The following is a 22361-nucleotide window of genomic DNA, read 5'->3' as shown; positions in this document are numbered from 1 at the left end:
AAGAAAAATCAGCCAAACATTTATAAAATTGGTCCAAAACAAAGAAAAAAAAATCCTCTTTGGATTGAGTCAATCCAAACTAAAATTTTGAAAAATGTCATAGTCCAAAACCAATCAAACTGTACTATATCGCACATGTGACCACAAAATTAAAGTACGGTATGATAATAAAAGTAAACTAAAACCAGTCCAAACCACACCCCTACACAGAATGCTATTTTAATGTTCATTTTTTGAAGTTAGTCTCATCATATTCCTGAACATATTAATAGTTTTAAATACATAATAATAGTAGATTTTTAAAAATATTTTTGAGAAAAAAAAGAGAGTACGTACTAGATCAATAGTCTATAGGGTACGCATGTTTCTTGCTTGCCGATTTGGTTTATGAATTGGGTTATGAGTTATGACTTAATGACATTGGCCAAGTTTAAGAGGAGAAAAGAAAGGTCAACAAAAATTAGAGTTTGTTGAAAAATATACAGATTACGAGATGCATGAAAAATTATGACCAAAAAAAAAAAAAAGAGTTTGTCTCTTGTCGGAGATACTCCTAACGTGGGAGAGCAATCTTTTGGGGTTCCGTTAGTTATTAGCCGAATTGCTGCTGAGGTGGATTTATAATTGATGTGGCAGTCTCTAATTAGACCACCTAGATCATGTTGTACAAATTGTATCAAAATCACGAGCCGGTTCTCGAACCCTCTGAAGTTTGTTTCTTCAAGAAACTGAACAACAGTTTATAAAACGAAAAGCCTCCTAAATTCACCGAAAACCTTCTTCACTCTCTTCTCTGCTGACACTCACAGCTTCTCAGCTTCCATGGTGAGCATCTCTCTCTCTTCTTTTCTCGCTCTTTTCCATCTCCACTCTCTCATATATATCTCTCTGCGCAGGAACAATCACCGTCTCTCGAAGACTGCCTGAAGCTGTTGAAAGGAGAGCGAGATGAGCAGCGCCTCGCTGGTCTCCTTTTGGTCACCAAATTTTGCAAAGGCGACGACCTTAATTCTCTCCACAGGGTTTACGACGCCGTTGGACTTCACTTCCTCGATCGACTCCTCAGAACTGGTATTTCCTATATCTCCTCTTTCTCTTCCAAGAAGAAAAAAAAAAAATTTGTTGAAAACTAGTTCAAATTACTTGTCTTTTTAAAGGAATGGGAAAAGGAAGCAGTAGTGAGAGTGAGAGTGAGAGTGGGAGTAAGGCCGATAATCGCGACGCATACTTGCAGCTATCTGTAACAGTTCTTGCTGCCTTCTGTGCGAGATGAGCAGCGCCTCGCTGGTCTCCTTTTGGTCACCAAATTTTGCAAAGGCGACGACCTTAATTCTCTCCACAGGGTTTACGACGCCGTTGGACTTCACTTCCTCGATCGACTCCTCAGAACTGGTATTTCCTATATCTCCTCTTTCTCTTCCAAGAAGAAAAAAAAAAAATTTGTTGAAAACTAGTTCAAATTACTTGTCTTTTTAAAGGAATGGGAAAAGGAAGCAGTAGTGAGAGTGAGAGTGAGAGTGGGAGTAAGGCCGATAATCGCGACGCATACTTGCAGCTATCTGTAACAGTTCTTGCTGCCTTCTGCCGTGTTCCTGAAATCGCCTCTTCAAAAGACATGTCTTTGAAGATTCCTCTCATTCTCGAAATAATGTCCAATCAGTAAGCTCTAATCCCTAATTCCTTTCATATGTATCAATGATTCGAAAAATAGAAAAAAAGGCTCCTTCTTTTTCTTGATAATATAAATTGGAATGTAAGTATATAACTATCAAATTTTTGCATATTGTGGCATGAACTTTAGTTTTTATTGTAAAGTACTTTGGTGGGAATAGGTGCTTCTAGATTTGGTTAGAAAGCTAATGTGGTTTAGGATATACTGTTTAGAGGTTTTCCTGGTACACCGTGACACTAGATTTTGGGTACTAGTCTTTTAGAGGCCAAAAGATTATATATTTTTCTTTAATAAATGTTTAATATTTCTTAATTTCTTATTAAATGGTTCATACTTTACATTTACATTACAAAAGTGGGGAACAAAGGAACACTTGTGTAAGGAAGTTAGGTTTGTTTACATGGATGTGTGCTTAAAGAAAATTGATTGATCTTGAATGTATGATTTGCTAATTATCATCAGGGTGAGATTGAAGAAAGCTGTCTTACATGGTTACTTAGTCATGTGTACAATATATATATATATTGTATATATATATAATGCTGAAAAGATGTGGTGTCCTATGACTTGGACAAAAACTTTAGTGCTGCTTTGTTTGAACTGGTTCAATAGTCAATAGGTTTTCGTAGTCTTGGTAATTGGATTAGGGCTTTGTCTGGGATTTGATGCTTGTGTGCTGGTTTTTCTTAATGATATCAGCTTATCTTGTCAAATTTTTCTTGAGAAGTAATTATCTCATGGATGTGTGATGCCTTTAAGGTTATTGATGTGTTTTTTGGTTCCAAGGCTTTGTTTGGACAGCCTAGTAATGAACCAGTTGTAAAAAGAACAACTGGATATAATGCTGAAAAGATGTGGTGTCCTATGACTTGGACAAAAACTTTAGTGCTGCTTTGTTTGAACTGGTTCAATAGTCAATAGGTTTTCGTAGTCTTGGTAATTGGATTAGGGCTTTGTCTGGGATTTGATGCTTGTGTGCTGGTTTTTCTTAATGATATCAGCTTATCTTGTCAAATTTTTCTTGAGAAGTAATTATCTCATGGATGTGTGATGCCTTTAAGGTTATTGATGTGTTTTTTGGTTCCAAGGCTTTGTTTGGACAGCCTAGTAATGAACCAGTTGTAAAAAGAACAACTGGACCTATTTGATGGTATCGAGATTTCCACTATTGCCTTTATTCTAACAAAATGCGTTCTTTATTAAAAAAAGAAAAAAAGAAAAAAAATAAGATAAGTGACTATCTTATCTTCTCAATGCACATTATTTTCCAAAAATTTCAGGTGCCTTCTTGCTTGGTCTAGGAATTGAGTTTTTGATATATACTGTTGAGACATAGTTGATTGTTGATTTGTGGACTTCCTCCCTTGTTCAGATCAGGCTCATCTGTGCTTGAAGAATGCTATGAATTTCTGTACCTGGTATCAACTGCTTCTGAAGATGGAATTGTGACATTGTATGAATCTGGGGGGATGAAAGTTCTGGCTTCTCAAGTATCTACTTTTCCAGATGGTAATTATTATTAGTATGCTTCAGTCTGGATTGAATTCTACGGATGGCCTGGTAGGAATCATGCTTATGATTTCTACTCATATTCTGGAGGCAATTCGTATGCAAATTGCTTTGCTGCATACTGAATATGTGTGAAATAGTGAGGTCTGAGTGTGTAGAAACTGCTCTTTTTTGGAGTGTTTTGTCATGATTAACCATTTACAGTGTTTTGCATCCTACTTTGTATTTTTTTTTTATTGGGTAGAATACGTATTAGATGCTTGGGATTATGGATTTGTGATCCTTTATTTTAATTTTCAAAAAAGTAATGTGATGCAAATGTTTTGCAGATTCTCATCTAATGGAGATAGCTGTGAAACTTATGCTGTTAATACTAAGTAAGCTGCCTTTGGACAACGTTACTAATGACTATTTATCTGAGCTCTCAGTGATTGTAAGTTTATGTTTTTGATTGCCATTTTAACAATTTTCAATGTTTTTTTGGTCTACTAAATTTTTTTAGACTTGGTTTCTATGATTTTTTTTTTTTTTTTTTTTTAAAGGAAGACCGACATTGAAAATCTGTCATTTTTTTTTAGGTGGTGACAATGGCAAGACCATTTGCCATGTTGCAAAACGCCCTGAAATTTGAAGTGCTCCACCTACTCTCTACTATCCTCTCCTCAAAATATTTGGTATGCAATCATGTTTCCAGTATCATTTTCATCTATACTAGCTTTAATGATACAAGTTTTGTTGCCATTGTTCATAAACTCAGTTACACTCATGGAAGCTCCATTAGTCCAAATTAAATTGTAGGACATTTTATACATTGTTTGGGTAAGTGCAGCTGTAACCCTTGACTATATCTAATCTGGTTCTTAGGGTATGACACTAAATTTTAAATTAGAGTGGTTTCCTGAGCTTTGGACTTTGAAGCATTTACTTGATTCAATTCATGATATACTTTCTTTTTTTCTTCTTGTTTTTATTGGTAAGTGACACTCGTACTCAGTGCAGTGGGTCTTGAACCCATGACACAACCTCACCCTTCACCTTGCTCTTACATGGGAAAGAGGTGCCATTTGTGTTAGAGCTCATTGCTTTATGATGTACTCTTATTATTTTTCTTTAATTGGTAAGTTAGACATGCCCAATAGGTTTTGAACCTATGATTTCTCTTAATACCCTTTCTAGGGAGGAAATGCCATTTGAGTTAAAGCTCATTGGATTTAATTCATGATATACTTACTAATAAACCTTAACGTCTATGATTTTAATCATGAATGTAACATTATTATAGAGTTTTAGGCTAATCCATTAATGTTCCCTGTAGGTGACATTTATAACTGCATCAGAATCTATAATTGATCTGTTCCTTTTAGATTCAGATCATGAAGTTGCAAGAGTCACGTTTATTATCCTTGCATAGTAATATTTTCATCTTTGTGTTGTCATGTATATGATTTGACTCAGCCAACTTTGAAAATGATTATGTTATGTTCTTCGTATCTTCAGGCACCACTTCATGATGCTCTTCGTGTAATGCCAAATGGCAATTGGTCAAATCATATGCGTAATGGTATTGCAGCGATCTTACATAGTCGTGTTGGTATGTTGAACTATTGGTCTTTCATACCACCCCCCCGCGCCCCCCCCCCTGTGATATGTTCTATAAATTGTACAAAATTTGACGTAGTTTTATATTTTAAGAACCATAAAAGGTTTTTGTATGTTACCTCATTCTTTCTGGATGTTGCATTTGAAGAGGCATTTGCCTGAAGAATACGCTGAGCACACTGCAAGTGGTGTCTAATTTTGTGGCTTATAGCCTTGCCCTGGTTGATAATGTTCTTATCTTTCATGATTGTAATTGTTGAATGTTGACTGTACATCAATTTCTGGATTGTGATTGTAGAGTTGACTTAGAGAGCCTTGAAAACTTTGGAAGTCCTTAATTAAAAGATCACAAATAGAAAATGTTCTAATAATATTTAAATTGACTATTGGGGTTTTGTTGAAGTCTAACAAAGTGTATTCCCATGGACATAGGTGCTCTTTTTTTTTTTTTTTTTTGGACAAAATTTAGTTACAAAATTGGTTGTAACCTAAAGCTACAACCTTACTCAATATCTTTTTATTAGAGGTGAATTTTGACAAATCTACTATTGGATTATATTTTCTTCTTATATTTTCTATGCTTGCAAAATTCTAGAAAATTAAAGATCAATGGATATGTCATCAATATATTGTTTAAATTGCAGGCTTTAGTAGTTTAAAATTATGCATAAAATATAAGCTTATAGATTATATAGTAAATAATATTTATTTGGCACAAAATTTAACATCTGTATTAAGAGTGTAAAGAAAATGCAATCCAACGGTTATATTTTCAAAATATGTAGTAATGTTAATTGTTTTAAAGGAAGTTATAGCCTTAGACCACAACCAATTTTAAAACTAAACTTTGTCATCATTTTTTTTTTTTTTTTAATTATAAAAAAAGCACACTTCTACTGCCTTTCTATGTGTTAATATGTGGGTCTAAATCTAATATTTGGCAATAAGGTGAAGTTATTGGAAGAGTTAGAAGGTGCTGTCCTGACTTCTTTTGATAGCTTTTCTAAAAGTGTCCCTGTAATCAGCTGTCAGTTTTGCAGAATGAGAATCTTTAAGCATCATTTGTTCTTTATTCTGAATTAATGCTGTTCAAAAATTAATTATTTTTTTCCTCATTAAGATTCAATTAATAAATTATATTTGTTATGGATTGCTTTATGTGTGGCTGGATTGCCTGCTGTATTGTGTTATGGTTATTTCACTTTTTGGGGTTAGTAGTGTAATTCCAACTTTGGTTGCCAGTAAGTTTCTTGAAAAGTTGGCCATTAATGGGTTTCGGGTGTAAGGTGCAAATTTGGAATGCAGCACCTCTATGTTTATAAAATTGATATAGATGAACGTTCAGGATGTTAAGATGGAATTACATAGCTGAAAGGATCTGTGTTAATATGTTTCCTTTGTTCCCCCTTTTTGTTTTTGGTGTCAAAACAGAGGTGTGATAAGATTTCATAGAATGGGTTCTGTAAACAAAGTGAATTCCCCCATTTTAAATTGCAAAAGTAAAATGATAATTTAGAAAAAGGAAAAGGTAAATAAGCACATCATATAAGTCTATATATTTTTGATATTTCGATAATTGGTGGTTGGTGGATTTGAACTCTCAATGTCTCCTTTTGAAACACCATGAGGTGCCAGTTGAGATAGAAGGCTCTTAGTCATATATATATATGTATATACATATATTTGCAGTGTCCACAATTTTTTATTTTCTGGATGTAGCTTGTTGATCTTTATTTTTGTGTCCCTCCTGTGCAGCACCTGCTGAAAGGCTTGAGGCCCTTATGTTGGCTGACGCTATGGTATCAATACTTGGGGAGCAGTGGTTGATTGGGCAAATAAACTTGCCTGATAAAGAGGATCCCATTCCTGTTGACAGGTAAGCTGTAAATGTAAATACTATGGTTTTTAGAGCCATTCATATTAAATGTGCTGGTAGTTCACTTTCAAATTTTTTTTCTTCACCTCATTCTTTTGTCAGGTTTCTGTTGCTTGTGTTGGAGCAATCAAGGGTTGAAGTTGCTGTTTTGCTGAATGAGCTTGCGTACTTGAAATACGAAGCATCTAAGAGTTCTTCATCCACTGCTGAGACAATTCTTTCAAAACAAAGACATGTGGCTATTGCCTTTTCCTTGATGGAGAAGATCATTAAATTAATATCAAATGCTAGTGAAAATGAAGGTATGAAAGAGATTCTTAGAGTAGCTAGTATGTGATTTCAATCTGCTTTTGATTAGTTACGGGTTTGTGAATATTTAGTGTATTTGCATTCAGTTGAGTCAGGCAATCACAATATTTATTTAACATTCATTCCCTCACTGATGATTTTTATATTTGTATAAGAAAGATCATTGCATTTCACTAAAAAATGTTGATATACTGTTATGCTGTTACGCTTCACATATTTCCTCAAAATTTTGTGCCTTTCTTTAAGTTAACGAATTTTATTGTTTTGTCACTTAGTATGATAATAAGCTATTATATGTGACATAAAATGCTGCTGGTGACATGAACTTCTATGATCTTGAGAACTTTTAACCAGTGTTTATGTGCATCTGTGTCTGTAATATATGTACGAGGATAAGCGGTGGTACACTGGTTTGATAGTTTTCCATTTAAACCTAGTTACTGGTGCCAGGCCCATCAACTAGGGTTTTTATTGTAGGTTTCTAGCTTGGCCAACCTTTAGGTCACTTAGGTCAATAGTTTGGCCAACCTTAACTACAGCATGGGTTGGAGCGTGGATGTGCACTTTAGGCTACTTAGTGACCCATTATTCATGCTATTTAACTTTCTTCTCATAATTTTCATTCCCTCTTTCTGGATATGGTGGTTTCTTTACCTTGTTGCTTACACCTTATTTGAGTTGTAAGGGAGCCCTATACTATCAACTGTGTTTTGCGGTTTCTTCAAGGCAATCTCAATCATCTTTGTGGAATCATTCACAGGGGACCTTATTGATGAAAGCACTTTCACAAATGTGATCAGGGCACTTAATGAGACAATTAGTGTTGTCTTAGAGTATTTACAAGATGCGAAGGTATGGTAGTGATTTGATAGCATTAAGATTTTATGTGCTGCCTTTGTGAATTCACTGTTGTGATTATACAGGAACATGGACAAAGGAAAGGATATGATCTTCTTGCTTCAGTCCGGATTATTGGGAGGTATCTTCTGACCATTATCTCCCTTGGAATAAAGTTTCCAACTTTGTTGATTTCTTAGTAGAAGAGTCTCAACAGATTAGAACAGCATGAAATATCATACATCTTCCTATTTTTAATCTACTTGGTAATATTGAGGGCCATGTTGCTCAGACTACAGGTACGTTTGTAGGGTCTTGACTCCCCTAGTACCTGAAAATTAAGATACGGCCAACACTTTTAGTATAGGTAGAGGTAAATGTATTGCAATAGAGACAGTAGTACATATATGTGCTAGATAATTGAATCAAGCAATCAATTCTAAACAAATAAATAATTAGATTATGAAGTTCAACTAGTTGACACCTCTTGGTGTTTCCAAAGAAGAAATCCAGTGTTCAAAGTTAAAAAGATAATATGATTAAAATAATTGACATAATTGTGCTAATATGCATTATCACATCCTTTGATTGGTAAACCACCCAGATTCATGCCTAACTGTCTGAAATCCTAGCAAAGGGGATTTGTAATTACTTAAGAAACTAATAGTATAACAAAGGATTTGGAGAACATTTGGTAAATAGTCCTCTCTTTCTTGTGGAAAAATGCTCATTTTAGTAGGGATCATGAGATCTGTGGGTTATTTATGGTATGCGGTTGGGGATGGTACTTGAGCAAGGTTCTTGGGTAAGGTTCTAGCATGATTTATGGTGTGGGAATCAATTATTGAAAGAAATGTGTTTTGAGTTGTATACCATTGCAAGTGACAGGGATGCTTCAATTACCTCTTACTTGGAGACTCAAAATAAAGAGAGCTACATGCTCATGGAATATTAGGTTTATTTCTGATGTTAATGATTGGGAATTAGTATCAGTTGACTCTAATATCCCAAGTAGTGAGGGTCCTGCTATCATATGGTTGACGTTGAATGGTAATGGTAGATTTGATGTTCATTCACATTCTGCTCTAAAAGGCTCAAGAGAAGTGATGTTTCCCTGGAAAAGCATTTGGTGTGCAAAGGCTCGAAAAAGGATAGCTTTTTTGTGTGGACAACAAAATGGGCCACGGGGGAAGATCTAATAGGCAATAATCTGATTAAAAGAGGAATCACTTTGGTAATATGGTGTTGTATGTGCTGCAGGAGTACCAAGACGATGGACCATTTGCTATAGCATTATGATGTAGCGTATGATTATGGACGTCTATCTTTTATGCATTTGGGGTTCATTGGGTTATGTCCAAGAGTGTTGGTGAGATATTGTCTAGTTTGAGAAATTGGTTTGGTAAACATCCTTCTTTTGTTTGGAACCTAGCCCATTATGCTTATTGGGAACTTTGTGGAGGTAGACGAATCAATGCACATTTGAGAGGTGGTCTAAGTTATTTATCTGAAATTGTCTCTTATTTTCATTGTTTGAATGGTCTTGTGGTTTGGACCCCTACTGAGTTAGAATCTATTGTAAATTTTCAAGATCTTATTTCATTTAGATTGTTATTCTCATTCTTTGTAGTTTTTTTTATTACTTACTATAAAAATAAAAAAGGAAAAAGGTTGGACACATATTCCATAACCCAGGTTATGTTGTGTCTAAACAAGTATGCCACAATGCCAGCATATTGCAGTATGAGCAACATAGTTTAGGGGATAAAAGAAAGGTGAAACTCTTATGAAGTTAATAGAGAGTATTCCAGCTTCCAGCTGAAATATCAATTGACCATACACATGAGCACATGCATTGTGCACACGTGGACACAACTTTCAGGGACCCAATTGCTCACGTTGTTTCTTTGATCTTTATTTGATTGGTCGCATGCATGGGGCTTTACTGACAGAGTAACAGTAACTCCATCCCTGAATTTATAAAGTACTGACACTTTAGGCTTCTTTGTGTGCATTACTATGTACATGGAGTAGTCTCTTTTCCAATTAAATTTTATAACTTATATAAATAAAAACTTGTATTAGCTTTTTGTGCAACAAAGTAGTTCTTTCTTCTTTTCTTTTCTTTTCTTTTTTTCTTTTTTTGAGGAAAAAGTTTATTAACAATATGACATTCAAACATTTGAAAAAAAGAAGACGAAACTAGCTATCAACTAGTGGCCTTGTGGTTGAATTGTTATTATGAAATGCCTCATCATGGGAAAAAACATGATTGGGTTTTGCTAGTTTCTTTCACCTCAGCTGGCCAATGGCTTGTAGAGGCAATGGGGTGTTGGGTCATATTTTGTCTTGTCTAATTATTTAGAGAATGTTAATAAGAACTCATAGGAGAAATTCAATATGGCTTTTAGAGTCATGTGTATGTGTATAATATGCTGTGCTAAGGAGGTAATAGAGGTTAGCAATATTTAGTGAAAAGGGTATGTTAATGGTTTTTTTCTTTCTTACTTATCAAAAAACTAAGGAAGGAGGTCTCATTCAGGGTTTTCATGTGGGTCCTATTAATTCTACCGGCATTCGTATTTCTCACGTATTATTTGCTGATGACACCATTCTTTTCTGTGATGCCTCTCGAGAGTAGATGCTTTCCATTAGGCTGGTTTTGACATGTTTTCAAGCTTTTATTGGCTTGAAGGTGAATGTGGGAAAAAGTGAAAAAATTGTCCCTATTGGGGAGGTGAGCAACATTCAGACTTTGGATAATATTCTTCAATGCAAGGTGGGTAGTCTGCCTATGATTTATTTGGGTATGCCATTGGGAACTTTGTATAAAACAGCCTTTATCAGGAATCCGATTCTTGAGAGGATGGAAAAGAAGCTATCAGGCTGGAAGCGGCTTTATTTGTCGAAGGGTGGTAAGACTCACTTTGTTGAAAAGTACCCTTTCAAGCCTTCCGACTTATTATCTTTCCCTTTTTTCTATCCCTTAAGCTACGGCGACTAGATTGGAACGCATTCCGAGGAATTTTTTGTGGGGTTCTTCGGATGAGCGTTTCAAATACCCCTTGGTGGCTTGGGAAAATGTTTGCTTACTACGTGAGTTGGGTGGTTTGGGAATTCAAAATTTGGTGTCTTTTAATCAAGCCCTATTTGGAAACTGGCTTTGGAGGTATGGCCATGAATTCACTCATTTGTGGCGGAGGGTCATAGCCATGAAATATGGGGAGGGGAAGGGGGTTGGTGCACTAGAGTTTGTAGAAGGGCTCATGGTTGTGGCTTATGGCGGAGAATTAGTGGAGGGTGGGAGACTTTTTCTAAGCATTTGTCTTTTGTGGTGGGGGATGGTTCTCATATTCTTTTCTGGTATGTAAGTGGACTGGGAAGGATTCTCTTAAAACTCTTTATCCTCAGTTATATATGTGTTCAGCCAATAAGGAAGCTTGTATTTCTGAAGTGTTAAGCCCTCCAGTTGGTGATAATGATAGAGTATGGAGTTTAAGATTTTATAGGAAATTCAATGATTGGGAGTTAGCGGCTTCCTACTCCCTACTTCATCTCATTTTAACCCGGACTCCTAGGGGTGGAGGGTGTGACAGTCTTAGTTGGGGTCTTACTGGAAGTGGGAAGTTTGATACCTGGTTTTATTATCATAAGATTCGTAATGCAGCTCCTTCTACTTTCCCTTGGAAGGGCATTTGGAAAGTTAAGGTTCCTAAAAGGGTAGCATTCTTTATGTGGATAGTAGCTCATGGTCAAATTTTAACTTTTGATAACCTTATGTTTTGCGGTCGCCCTTTAGCAAATTGTTATTGTATGTGCTGTTGTAATGCAGAATCTGTGGATCACCTATTACTTTTTTGTCTAATAGCTCTTTCTTTGTGGACACATATGCTTTAGTTGTTTGGGGTTGATTGGGTAATGCCAGGTTCAATGGTGGACTTATTATTTTGTTGGTATCATTGGCTTGGGAAGCATAGTTCTGATATTTGAAATTTGGTTCCAGGCTGTTTAATGTGGACTACTTGGACTGAACGGAATCGGGGTTCTTTTGAGGATAATGGGAAAACTGTGGTTCAGTTAGTAGATTTATGCCAACGGACCCTCTTTGATTGGTCTTGATGTTGGGGTCTCTCGGATTGTTCTACTCTTATGGATTTTCTTTTGTCTATTAGAATAACTTAGTGGCTGCATGTGTCTTTCTATCTTTTACCATTCTTTGTTCACTACCGTGAACTCTTTGTATTTTTCTTGCTGCTCCTTTTTTAATAATACTTTCTTCTTACTTATCAAAAAAATATATATACTTAGTGAAAAGGGTTTTGCTACATACATTCCTTTAAAATTTCTGTCCATACATGTGATAAATTATTCATTTTATGACATCTGACAGAGAGAATATTACAGAAATATACTATGAACTGGGCTGACTTTCTGGATCCTTTTCTAAGTTGTGATTTAATCCGAAAAGATTCTCCAATAAACTTATATGTGCCTGTATCAGCTATCTTGCAGAAACACCCATTGCATGCGAAGTGAAGGTCAGAGAACTATTAGAGTATATGCTTTCAATTGAAGGTGAAGATGAACAAAGGTTTAACAGCTTTCAAAATATTATTGTTTGATGGACTGATGATTGTTCTTTGGTTTTTGTTTCTCTCTCTCTCTCTCTCTCTCTCTCTCTCTCTCTCTTTGGGCTAGTTCATGTGTTGGGCTTTTAGGGGATGAATTCTGGGGTTGTTTCTTTGCTTGGAGAATGACCTTTGCTTAAATTATTTCTGAATGGCAGTCCTTTCTACTCCATATGTTTTTTGCTTCCAATGTTGTGTCAAATAACAATGAAGATTGAAGGATGCAAAGCTTTGGCTTCTTCTGGAGGGCATAAAGCTGTAAGTCTGTGCATTATTTTAATTGATGTATTTCTAAGTTGAAAAGAAAGATAGTGCATCCTTGTAACATAATTTGATTGTTGAGGGTGTCCTTCATATTCATGATGGCTTGCTTTTTCGCCTATTATTTTTAATTTCCATCAATATTTTACGATGGCACCATGAGGACATCCACTAGATGCTCACAATATTCTAAAGTCAAAATTTAGGAAGGTTGAAAAAATGAATATACTTTTACATGTACAGATGCATTGTCATGACTTGATCTGATAAGTATACATTTTTAGCATATTAATTTTATGTGCAGGTTATGGAATGCCTCATAAAATTGATTGGACCTAATAATTACGTGGTTGAGAACAGCAGTTGTGTCTTCTTGGCATGTGATACAATCATGAATCTACTATTGAAGGTGGTGTACTGCTGACATCATAGCCAGAAGATGTGTTTTATGATATTGGTATGCAAAAGATTAACAATTTTGCTTCTTTTCGTAAACAGAGAGAGCAAGCAGGGTTGTCATTGGATGAATCAACTTTTGTTCATCTTTTGAAAGCATTGGCATATTGGACAGGTACTCTCTTCTCTATACAGTCCCCATCTACAAATCTTCATCAGCTTTGGGAACACTATTGTCTGATTCTTCTGTAATTCAGTGGAAGATAAGACTCCCCCACCCCTAGTTTGGCTTGTTTTTGTTACCGTCTGTTTTAATAATTTTCAATGAGTTCCTACCTTTGTATTCACCACAGTGTTCATGTTGAATAGAAGGTGGTCCTGACTCCTGAATTTCATTTTATTTTTATATCTAATAATGAATTCATTAAAGAAGCTGCTACCTGAAAAATCACCGGACTAGATATAGGGTTACAGTTCATGGATGAAAAATCAATTAATAGAGCTCAATGTTCTAGGAAGTTTAGTTTTTGAGAGCTGTGAGAGCAGGGTGGAACACTTATCACTGTTATTTCATTGGTGAGGAAGTTTGGGGTGCTGGAACTTGTAATAATAATGTTATTTCTATTGCTAAAGGAAGAATGAAACATTCATTTGATAGTGGGTTCTCCCCATTTGGGACTAATGTTCATAAAACCATGTAGTCCAACATTAACCTTCATACATATCAGTATTTTCTTGTTCAAACTTATTTTGTCTTCTGTTTTCATTTACATAATTAAATCATTGTTCCACTCAAAACAAACCCCATATACTCTACCTCTTTTTATCTCCTAACTAGAAATTGACTTGAATGATAAAAGTCAATTTGAATAATTCAGAACTCAGAAGCTTATTAAAAATAAAATAAAATACAAAAAAAAAAACCTTCAATAAAAGAAAACCTAAATGACTTGACTCTTAATCTTACAAACTGGAAACACCGAGCATTATCACTAAATTTGAAATAAATAGATCCGAGAGGGATGGGCTGTTGTGGTCTGACAACTGTGTTGCAAAGTTAACAAGAAGCTGTGTAAGATCCCGTAAATTTATGATGTTTTATTCTTGCACATACTATTTCTGTCTGTGTTTTAGGCGGAACACCTTATCTTATATTATTTTATTTTTTTTCCTTTAGAAAGAAATTTTGCAGTCATGTAAGTGTCTTAGTTAAAATTTTTGAACTTGGTTTCAGAGGGTACTGAAGACTCATCAATTCTTATGATGGCTTCGAGCATTTGTGCACTGATATTTGATTTTACATCAGAGGAGGCTCTTCTTAATCATCCGAGCTTTGACACTAGCTCTCTTAACAGTCTGTCTAGGCTCATTGCAAGAAGTTTGGCTTTATATGAGCAGGTAAACTGCATGGTGTTTGAAGTGTTATTTTAGGCATCATAATTTTTATTTTTTAAATAATAAGTATTGCATGAATCTTTATGCTTAAGATGTGGGGCCCAGGCCTCACAAATTACCAGATCAATGGATTTGGGACATGAATTTGTTATGTGCTGCACAAAAATGGGATTGTGATCCAGCTTATGAATTGTCCCTTATTTAATTAATTGCAGGATATGTGTGATGATGCAAAAGAAGAAGCAGATCTTCATGAGATTGTTACTGCAGGTTTGTTTATTGTTTTACTATTAAGATTATGAATGCATCTGTTAACTATTACCGCATCCACTCAGTTCCAAAATGAAAAAAAGAAAATCTAGACCTGCCTCTTTAAAATTGAAGTGGTCTTCTTCATGAAATGCATGCTATGACTAGGCAGTACAATTAATTACTGAACTGAGGATTTCTATATTATTGACCTTGAACCAACTTTAAAAAATATAAAACTTTCATCTCTTTATGAACCAACAAATGGCAAGTGGTTTTATGTCGTTTTCTATGCTCAACCTCATGCAGGATACTCTCGATGGGCTCATAGGTTCCCCCATATAAGAGCAGCAGTTGAGAGATAAACTGGTTATGCTTCGCTAGAGAAAACTTTATTTTGTTGCCAACTGCTTGGGGTAGGTTGCCTATACTTAGTTGTTTTTGGTGGTTCTGGATTAAACACAAATAGAAGAATTTTATAGTTTACTCTTTTGTGGAATTAATCAGATCAATAGAGGAAATCAGGAGGGGATCATCCTCGTTTTTCTACAATCTCTGTGCACGGGATTCGGGATAGCTCACACTATAACGGGTTTTTTTTTTTTGGGTGCAGCTATCTTTCTATCCAACCTTCATGTAGTCATCATCTGTTGTTAGCCTCTTCTTTTTGTTTTTTGTTTTTTTTTTTCAAATTTTATGTATGTATGGTTTACTACTAGCTTTTAGATCTTTATATACATTTTTGTTTTATTAATGTCTCTTTTGTGTAAAGTTTATTTGAAAAAAAAAGAAAAAAGAAAAAGAAAAGAAAGCAATTTCCTTGCTTACACATTACGGTATATGGTGCTCTCTCTCTCTCTCTCATGGAGTGTGCTCGACTCATCATATATGGATGCATGCGTTGAAAATTATCTTAATGTATCTGACATTCATATTCTCTCTCTCTCTCTCTCTCTCATGGAGCGTGCTCAACTCATCATGTATGGATGCATGCGTTGAGAATTCTCTTATATATCTGCCATACATATTATCTCTCTCACACATCACATATGGGTATATAAGTATAACCCATATATGAAATAATTATTGTGTGCTAGAGTTTGTGGTTGTAATAACATCCTCCGTGATTTCCAAAGTGCACACACAATTAGGTGGAAGTTTGGTCAATTTTTGTAATAATAAATAAGATTTGGCTCTTCTGGTCTTGACATTCAGTCACTCATCTTTCTAATCAATGCAACGTGATGTTACCTAGCTACTGACCATAGATCCAAATGGAGATTGGTCCTTTACCTTGAACAAAAGAAGTTTACTTTTAATTTGAAATTATAGAGTAGAGTAGATTACATGGGATTATAAATGTGCGCCATTAGATGAAAATTTAATCATCAATTTTAAGAATCTTTTTTATGAAAATTTAAAAAAATGTAAAAAATAGTCAAATATTTTTTCATTTTTAGCATAAAAAAATTTACTAATATATGTCTTAAGAGCATACGTTAGTAAAACTCTTAGAAAATTTAGGATCCTAATTGTGGCTTTCGTCACAATTTTGAGTAGTCAATTGTGAGTAGGGAAAAAAAAGAGGGAGAAGTGACTAGGTAATTATTTGTAACTAACAATTGTCTGTATCATTAAATTATGACAAAATTTGTGGTTAAATTGCTCTAATATAACATTCCAAACCCTATACTAGCATTATGGAAGATAACTATAACCCTTTCAACGTTTAGTATGTTTAACTTATTTTTTGTGATGAAAATTTAAGTATTCTTCTTCTTTTTTTGATACAACGCTGAAAATGATCTGAAAAACATTTTCTATAGTTTAGTTCATTGGAAAATTCATTAGTATTTTATGTAGCACATAGAGGTGGGGGTGGCTGCAACATAGCACAACCGTGTGGATGGGTAAGAAGGAACCTCTATTGGTTTTTATTTTTTATTTGTTTTAGAGAAGTTATTTCGTTAATCAAGATAATTTAAGGCACCAAATACCACAAAAATATAAAAAGCTCTTGGGTAGTTTCTATTTAGATGCTATACAAATTAAATTTTGATCCGTAGAGGCCAATTTTTTTATAGAAAAAAAAAATCGAACAAATAGAATATTGGTAATACAATTTTTGTCTATGTGCGATACAATTATGTTTCTCTTATTTATTTATTTATTTATTTAAGGATCACTTTAGTTATCCATATTACCTTATGCATAGACATCTTAAGTTATATAAAATTAGGATGTAACATGTGTTTACAAGATGAAGCATTCAATAGTAATAATGATGAAGTGGTTTTATTTAAGTGAGTGAGGTGCTTATTTTGAATTTTGCACAAAGTATTATAAATGGATTACTTGATATTAAAATTAAGAAAATTAAATTGGACCTGTGGCACGAAACTAGACAACAATTACAAATTAATTTGGATTCTAATTATGATTCGAGTTTAATACTCCATATATATTATATAGCTTTGTAATTATCCTTATTCGGGATTATTTAGTGTGGGGTATGTTTTTGTAGCCCAAGCCCAAAGGATATAGGTTAAAGACCCAACGAACCCAAAACAATGAATTTGTAGAGAGTGGGCGAAAGAGCTGGGCTGGTTATGAAGCACAAAATAGTTGGCTAAGTTACGTGCAGTGATGATAACATGAACTAAAACTTGAACAACTCCATGAATGAATATCCGAAGAGATGTTTTATTAAGTGAGCAGTGATTATAGCATTCAGAGCTACAGTAAAGCTTTTCTCTCCCTTTCTCTCTCTTTTCTCCATCCTCCATTATCAGGGACCCTTCTTCTTTATATAGCATCCCTTCCTATCATCTCCATCGTCCACCTGTTCTTCATCCGCGCATCTACTCAAGTGCATGTCACGTCATGTGTTTACTTTAGTTCTTTGTGAGTGGCAGTAGCTGAGGTTGCATTGTTCAGGAGTCTTCTCTACATAAATGCGGCCAGAAAAGCTGTTGCAGCGCATTAAATGTGGTGGTAGTAGCTTTTCCTTTAGATATTTTTCTCTAGTTCTGATCATCTCTGGATCCAATCAGAACTTATCATTATCATTGAGATTGTTAGGAAGGTTATTCGGGTCTTCCTCACGTTTGTTTGATCAAGGCTATTTGTGGCCGAGGAGTAGGACGTCCTCAGACCAGCAGTGACCTCTTCGGACGGCATTCCCCCTTTACTTCTGGGCCTCCTGCCTTCAGATGGGCCGTTCCAACCACCTATTACTCCTCGGAAATATGACAGTACTTAACAGGGCGCCCCGAGCCCATTAAGCAGCTCTGGGCCTTTACCCCCCCACATTTAGTATGGTCGGTTCCATTGTTGGAATTAATATTTAAATTAACAAATTAATGGACATATCAATTCAGATCCTCTAGATTTTCAAGGGTACTTTACCGAATAGATTACCTTAAATTTTAACCATTCTTTAATGATTTAATGATCTAGATTTTGTCATGTCAGCATTCCATTAACAATAATCTTAATTGTTTTATTTGCAACATTATTTTATTATTTTAAGAATATTGTTAGTAGAATACTGACATGGTAAAATCTAGACCATTAAATCATTAAAGTGTGATTAAGATTTAAGAAAATCTATTGATAGAGTACCCTCGAAAATTTAGAGGATCTGAATCCACTAATTTGTTAATTTAGAAATTCATTTGTTATCCTAAAATGGTATGTCATGAGTTTGAATTTGGGAATCAATCTCCCAAAATATAATTAGAGATGAGGTTGCTAAATATAACTGGAGATGAGGTTGCCATCGATTACCTGTCAAACCCCCACAAAAATAAATAGAAGTTTAGTATTGGGTACTACTACAGTATCTTTTATTTGGATGGTGGGTTGGAAATTGTAAAATAATATTCGAATTTTGAAGTATAGATGGTAGCTTACAAAAGTCCTACTATATTTTATGATAGATAGCTATAAGTTTCCTTGTTATTTTATGCTTTTGATATGCTGATCCAAAGGAGTTTCCTTCGGATTGATTGGAGGCTGATTTGGTCACTTGGTCAATGAGAGCTATCATTCATTCATAATTATTATTATTTTTTTTAAAAAAAATTGGGAGCTATCATTCATATCTTTATGGAGACAGAGATTATAGTATAAGCTACTAATATTATTTTCCGGATTAAGGTGGCCCCAACATAGTGTGAAGTCCAAAAATTAATTACGGTACTATTTTGTGGGTTAGTTAACTTAACGTCAAGCACTTGTCAAATAATAAATTTAGATTTAGAATTCAATTCTTGCCTATAACAAAATTTATTGTAGTGTTTGTGTAATATCGTAATCTCTAAGGACATGTTTGATAAACTTTAATAGGCTCTGTAATAATGTAATGTAATAACTATTCATATTATTTAGTTATTTTTTAATTTAGTTATATTTTTATTACACAAAATAGTTATTCTTTATGAATAAGTATTCTTTAAAATAATGAATAAATATTCATCTCTAAAATAATTGTAATAGTTATTACATAATAATTTCTAAAATTAATATATTTTCAAATATTAAAAAAATTCTTTATTTTTTAGAAGAATATAAATAAAATAAAATAAAATAACTTTATATATACACAACAATTATAAAATAAAAATCATAATCATAAAAAATAATTCACCTCCCTCTCAAATTTAAAGAAAATTATTTTTAAGGAAATATAATTATATGCATAAAATATTTCAAATGTTACAACTTATTACCAAATGACGAATGGATTTAGTTATATTACAACAAATTTGTTTGAATCCTGGGTAACAAACATGTCATAATAATTGGACAGAAGATCCCATAAAACGAAACAAAAATTAAAGATAATCGGATAATAATTGACAGAAAGATCCCATAAAACAAAACAAAATGAATAAAGATAATCGGGGAGAAAGAGAAAGAGAACTAATAAGAAAATAGTCAGCAACCTGTTTCTCAAATCACAAGTCCCTGCAACTAGTACTCCAGCTCAAAACGACGACTTTTCTAGTTTTCTCTACGACCCATTAATTCCTCTACCCCATTTCCTCTCTTTTTGTAAAGTGAGAAATCGCATGATACCCAGAAGCAATAATCTCTTCTACACTGTACACTATACATAGAAAAGTAGAAGAGCTGCTCTGCTCTGCTCTCAGCTCTCTAGAGTAAAAGGAGAGTTGTAGAGAGCAAAAAATAAAAAATGGGTTGTGGGAATGTGTTCTTCACACTACTCATAACCTTCTCAGTAGCTCTAATCACCTACAACATAATCATCTCATCCAATGCTCCTCTCAAGCAAGAGCTTCCAGGCCCATCAAGATCTTCTTCGTCAATCACTGTGGACCCCATAATCAAGATGCCTGTGGACAAATCCAGAGGTGGGTCCGGTTCGAAGAGGCTGTTCCACACGGCGGTGACTGCCTCGGACTCTGTCTACAACACGTGGCAGTGCAGAGTCATGTACTACTGGTTCAAGAAGATGAAGGAAACACCCAATTCTGATATGGGTGGGTTCACCAGGATCTTGCATTCTGGGAAGGCTGACAAACACATGAATGAGATCCCTACTTTTGTTGCTCAGCCTCTCCCTTCTGGAATGGACCAGGTTCGAAATCTTATCTTATTACAGTCTCTGTCAATTGGGTTTTCTCTTTTCTGTTGTGGGGTCTTAATTTTTTGAGATATCGATGGGTTGGGAAAGCTTGAGGCTCGATTTGGGTTGTTGAAAGAGAAATGTAGGAATTGGCAAAAAGTTCAAATTTTTGAAGGGTTTTAGATACTATCACACACACATGTATAGGGATTTTATGCAGTGAAACCTTATGCAAAAGAATGGCTATTGAGTTGGGTTTTTTTTTTTTTTAATTTTATTTTTTTAAAATTTATTTATGGCAAAGAAAGATAAGCCTCAGTCAGACTTGTGTTGTCAATTCCTTTATTTTCTCCTAATTGGCTCTTGCAGGAACCAATTAAGAGGTGAAATTTTTTAGTGCGTGTGTTTGTGTGTTTTGGCCTTATCTTGTCTTTTGGATTCATTATGAGCTGTTGAGTGTTCAGGCTAAAGCTTCCCTCTCCCGAAATTAATTAATTTATCCTGGGAACACCACAAATAACTTTTGAAAAGCATGATTGCTTTGTATATAAGCATAGATGCATATATTTTGATTAGTCGATTGGGGGTGGGGGATTTGACCTTGGATGTCTCTGTTGAAAACACCAGGAGCTGTCAACCAATTGAGGTTCAAGGCTCTTGGCTGCATAGATAAATATGTTCTCTACTATGGTTTTTCTTCTAAAGGTTTAGAATTCTATGTTAAGTTTATGATTACTTCTATGTGATGCATTCTCTCCATACTGCGACTAGGCAGAAACACGAGATAATGTTTACAAGGAGCAGAAATTTGTTAAAAATTGGACATTTGTAGGTGCGTAATTTATAGAACCATTGGATGAATAGGTTGGTTTATTTTATTCTTAATCCAAAACATTAGATTAACTTTTAGGCTTCTTTAGCAGTATTTGAAAATCACATCTTGTCTGTATGAGAATGAGAGAGAATAAAATCCCCTTGTAATGTCTAACCTTTCTAGTTCTTTGGCGTAGATGTACCCAATCCAACTCATCAGTCTATGAGCCATTCTCTGACCGATTGTTTGATTTAGATAGGTTTTCTCAATAGATGTCAAAGGCAAACTATGAACTTGAAAATAAGGATTTACTTTTTTTTTTTTATAGGTAAAAATAAGGATTGACTACTACTTTTTCTTTCTTCTTCTTATTCTTCTTGTTCATTTTTTTTTTCTCCTGTCACCTCTGTTCTTTCTGGTTGCTACTAGAACATACCTTCTAAGTTGTGTATTTCATATCTCACAATTACAGGGTTATATAGTCCTCAACAGACCTTGGGCATTTGTGCAATGGCTTCAACAAGCAGACATTAAAGAAGAGTATGAAGTTCATAGCAACCAACCTAATTTTTATATATGATGAGTTGATTTCTTTTCCCTTTTTAATTTCTTTGGGTAAATATGACTTTATGTATACTATTCATACCATGTATCCAGCTACATACTGATGTCGGAGCCAGATCATATTATTGTCAAGCCCATACCGAACTTATCAAGAGATGGGCTTGGAGCTGCATTTCCGTTCTTTTATATTGAACCTAAGAAGTACGAGTCAGTACTAAGGAAGTATTTTCCTGAGGAAAAGGGACCAATAACTGACATTGACCCAATAGGGAATTCTCCTGTCATAGTTGGGAAGGTGTGTATGTGATTTGGATTCATGAGAGTAATGCCTCTCTCTTTTGGTTTATATTTGACATTTTCTTACTTTTTATAAAATATTAATAGGAATCTCTCAAAAAAATAGCTCCAACTTGGATGAATGTTTCCTTAGCAATGAAGAAGGATCCTGAAACTGATAAGGCTTTTGGTTGGGTGCTTGAAATGTAAGCCTTCTCTAATTTAATTCGATATTGTGTTGGTGTTTAGGTACATTACTGACTTCTACATCATATCTTATTATAAATCTAGGTATGCCTATGCTGTTTCATCTGCTCTGCATGGTGTTGGTAACATCTTGTTCAAGGACTTCATGATTCAGGTTTGATGGGATTATCATTCCT

General features: G+C 34.6%; 2 protein-coding genes across 2 annotated transcripts; both read left to right on the top strand.

Annotated features, from left to right (window-relative positions):
- The first annotated feature begins 695 nt into the window (after nt 1–695).
- LOC112030265 (uncharacterized) lies at nt 696–15570 on the top strand. Its single transcript, XM_065766719.1, has 19 exons — nt 696–825; nt 897–1071; nt 1479–1659; nt 3045–3181; nt 3511–3614; nt 3760–3855; nt 4679–4772; nt 6536–6656; nt 6759–6958; nt 7726–7817; nt 7889–7944; nt 12304–12393; nt 12589–12688; nt 12996–13100; nt 13190–13262; nt 14322–14485; nt 14698–14752; nt 15041–15147; nt 15239–15570. Exons 1-18 carry the CDS (start codon nt 823–825, stop codon nt 15094–15096), a joined length of 1902 nt encoding a protein of 633 aa, XP_065622791.1. The 5' UTR covers nt 696–822; the 3' UTR covers nt 15097–15147; nt 15239–15570.
- Nucleotides 15571–19641: 4071 nt separating this feature from the next.
- On the top strand, nt 19642–22361 carry LOC111993313 (hydroxyproline O-arabinosyltransferase 1). Its single transcript, XM_065766720.1, has 5 exons — nt 19642–20336; nt 21611–21678; nt 21796–21997; nt 22087–22184; nt 22270–22361. Exons 1-5 carry the CDS (start codon nt 19932–19934, stop codon nt 22343–22345), a joined length of 849 nt encoding a protein of 282 aa, XP_065622792.1. The 5' UTR covers nt 19642–19931; the 3' UTR covers nt 22346–22361.

This window comes from Quercus suber, unplaced genomic scaffold (genome assembly GCF_002906115.3).
Source record: "Quercus suber isolate HL8 unplaced genomic scaffold, Cork oak 2.0 scaffold_736, whole genome shotgun sequence".
Lineage (NCBI taxonomy): Eukaryota > Viridiplantae > Streptophyta > Magnoliopsida > Fagales > Fagaceae > Quercus > Quercus suber.
This window is presented reverse-complemented; position numbering and strand designations above follow the sequence as displayed.

Excerpts from the sequence above, each read along its gene's own strand:
- LOC111993313 (XM_065766720.1), top strand. The coding sequence starts at position 19,932 with ATGGGTTGTGGGAATGTGTTCTTCACACTACTCATAACCTTCTCAGTA. Across the intron at positions 20,337-21,610 it reads TCCCTTCTGGAATGGACCAG|GGTTATATAGTCCTCAACAG; the intron begins GTTCGAAATCTT and ends TCACAATTACAG. Across the intron at positions 22,185-22,269 it reads TTTGGTTGGGTGCTTGAAAT|GTATGCCTATGCTGTTTCAT; the intron begins GTAAGCCTTCTC and ends TTATAAATCTAG.
- LOC112030265 (XM_065766719.1), top strand. Across the intron at positions 4,773-6,535 it reads GATCTTACATAGTCGTGTTG|CACCTGCTGAAAGGCTTGAG; the intron begins GTATGTTGAACT and ends CCTCCTGTGCAG. Across the intron at positions 7,945-12,303 it reads TCAGTCCGGATTATTGGGAG|CTATCTTGCAGAAACACCCA; the intron begins GTATCTTCTGAC and ends TGCCTGTATCAG.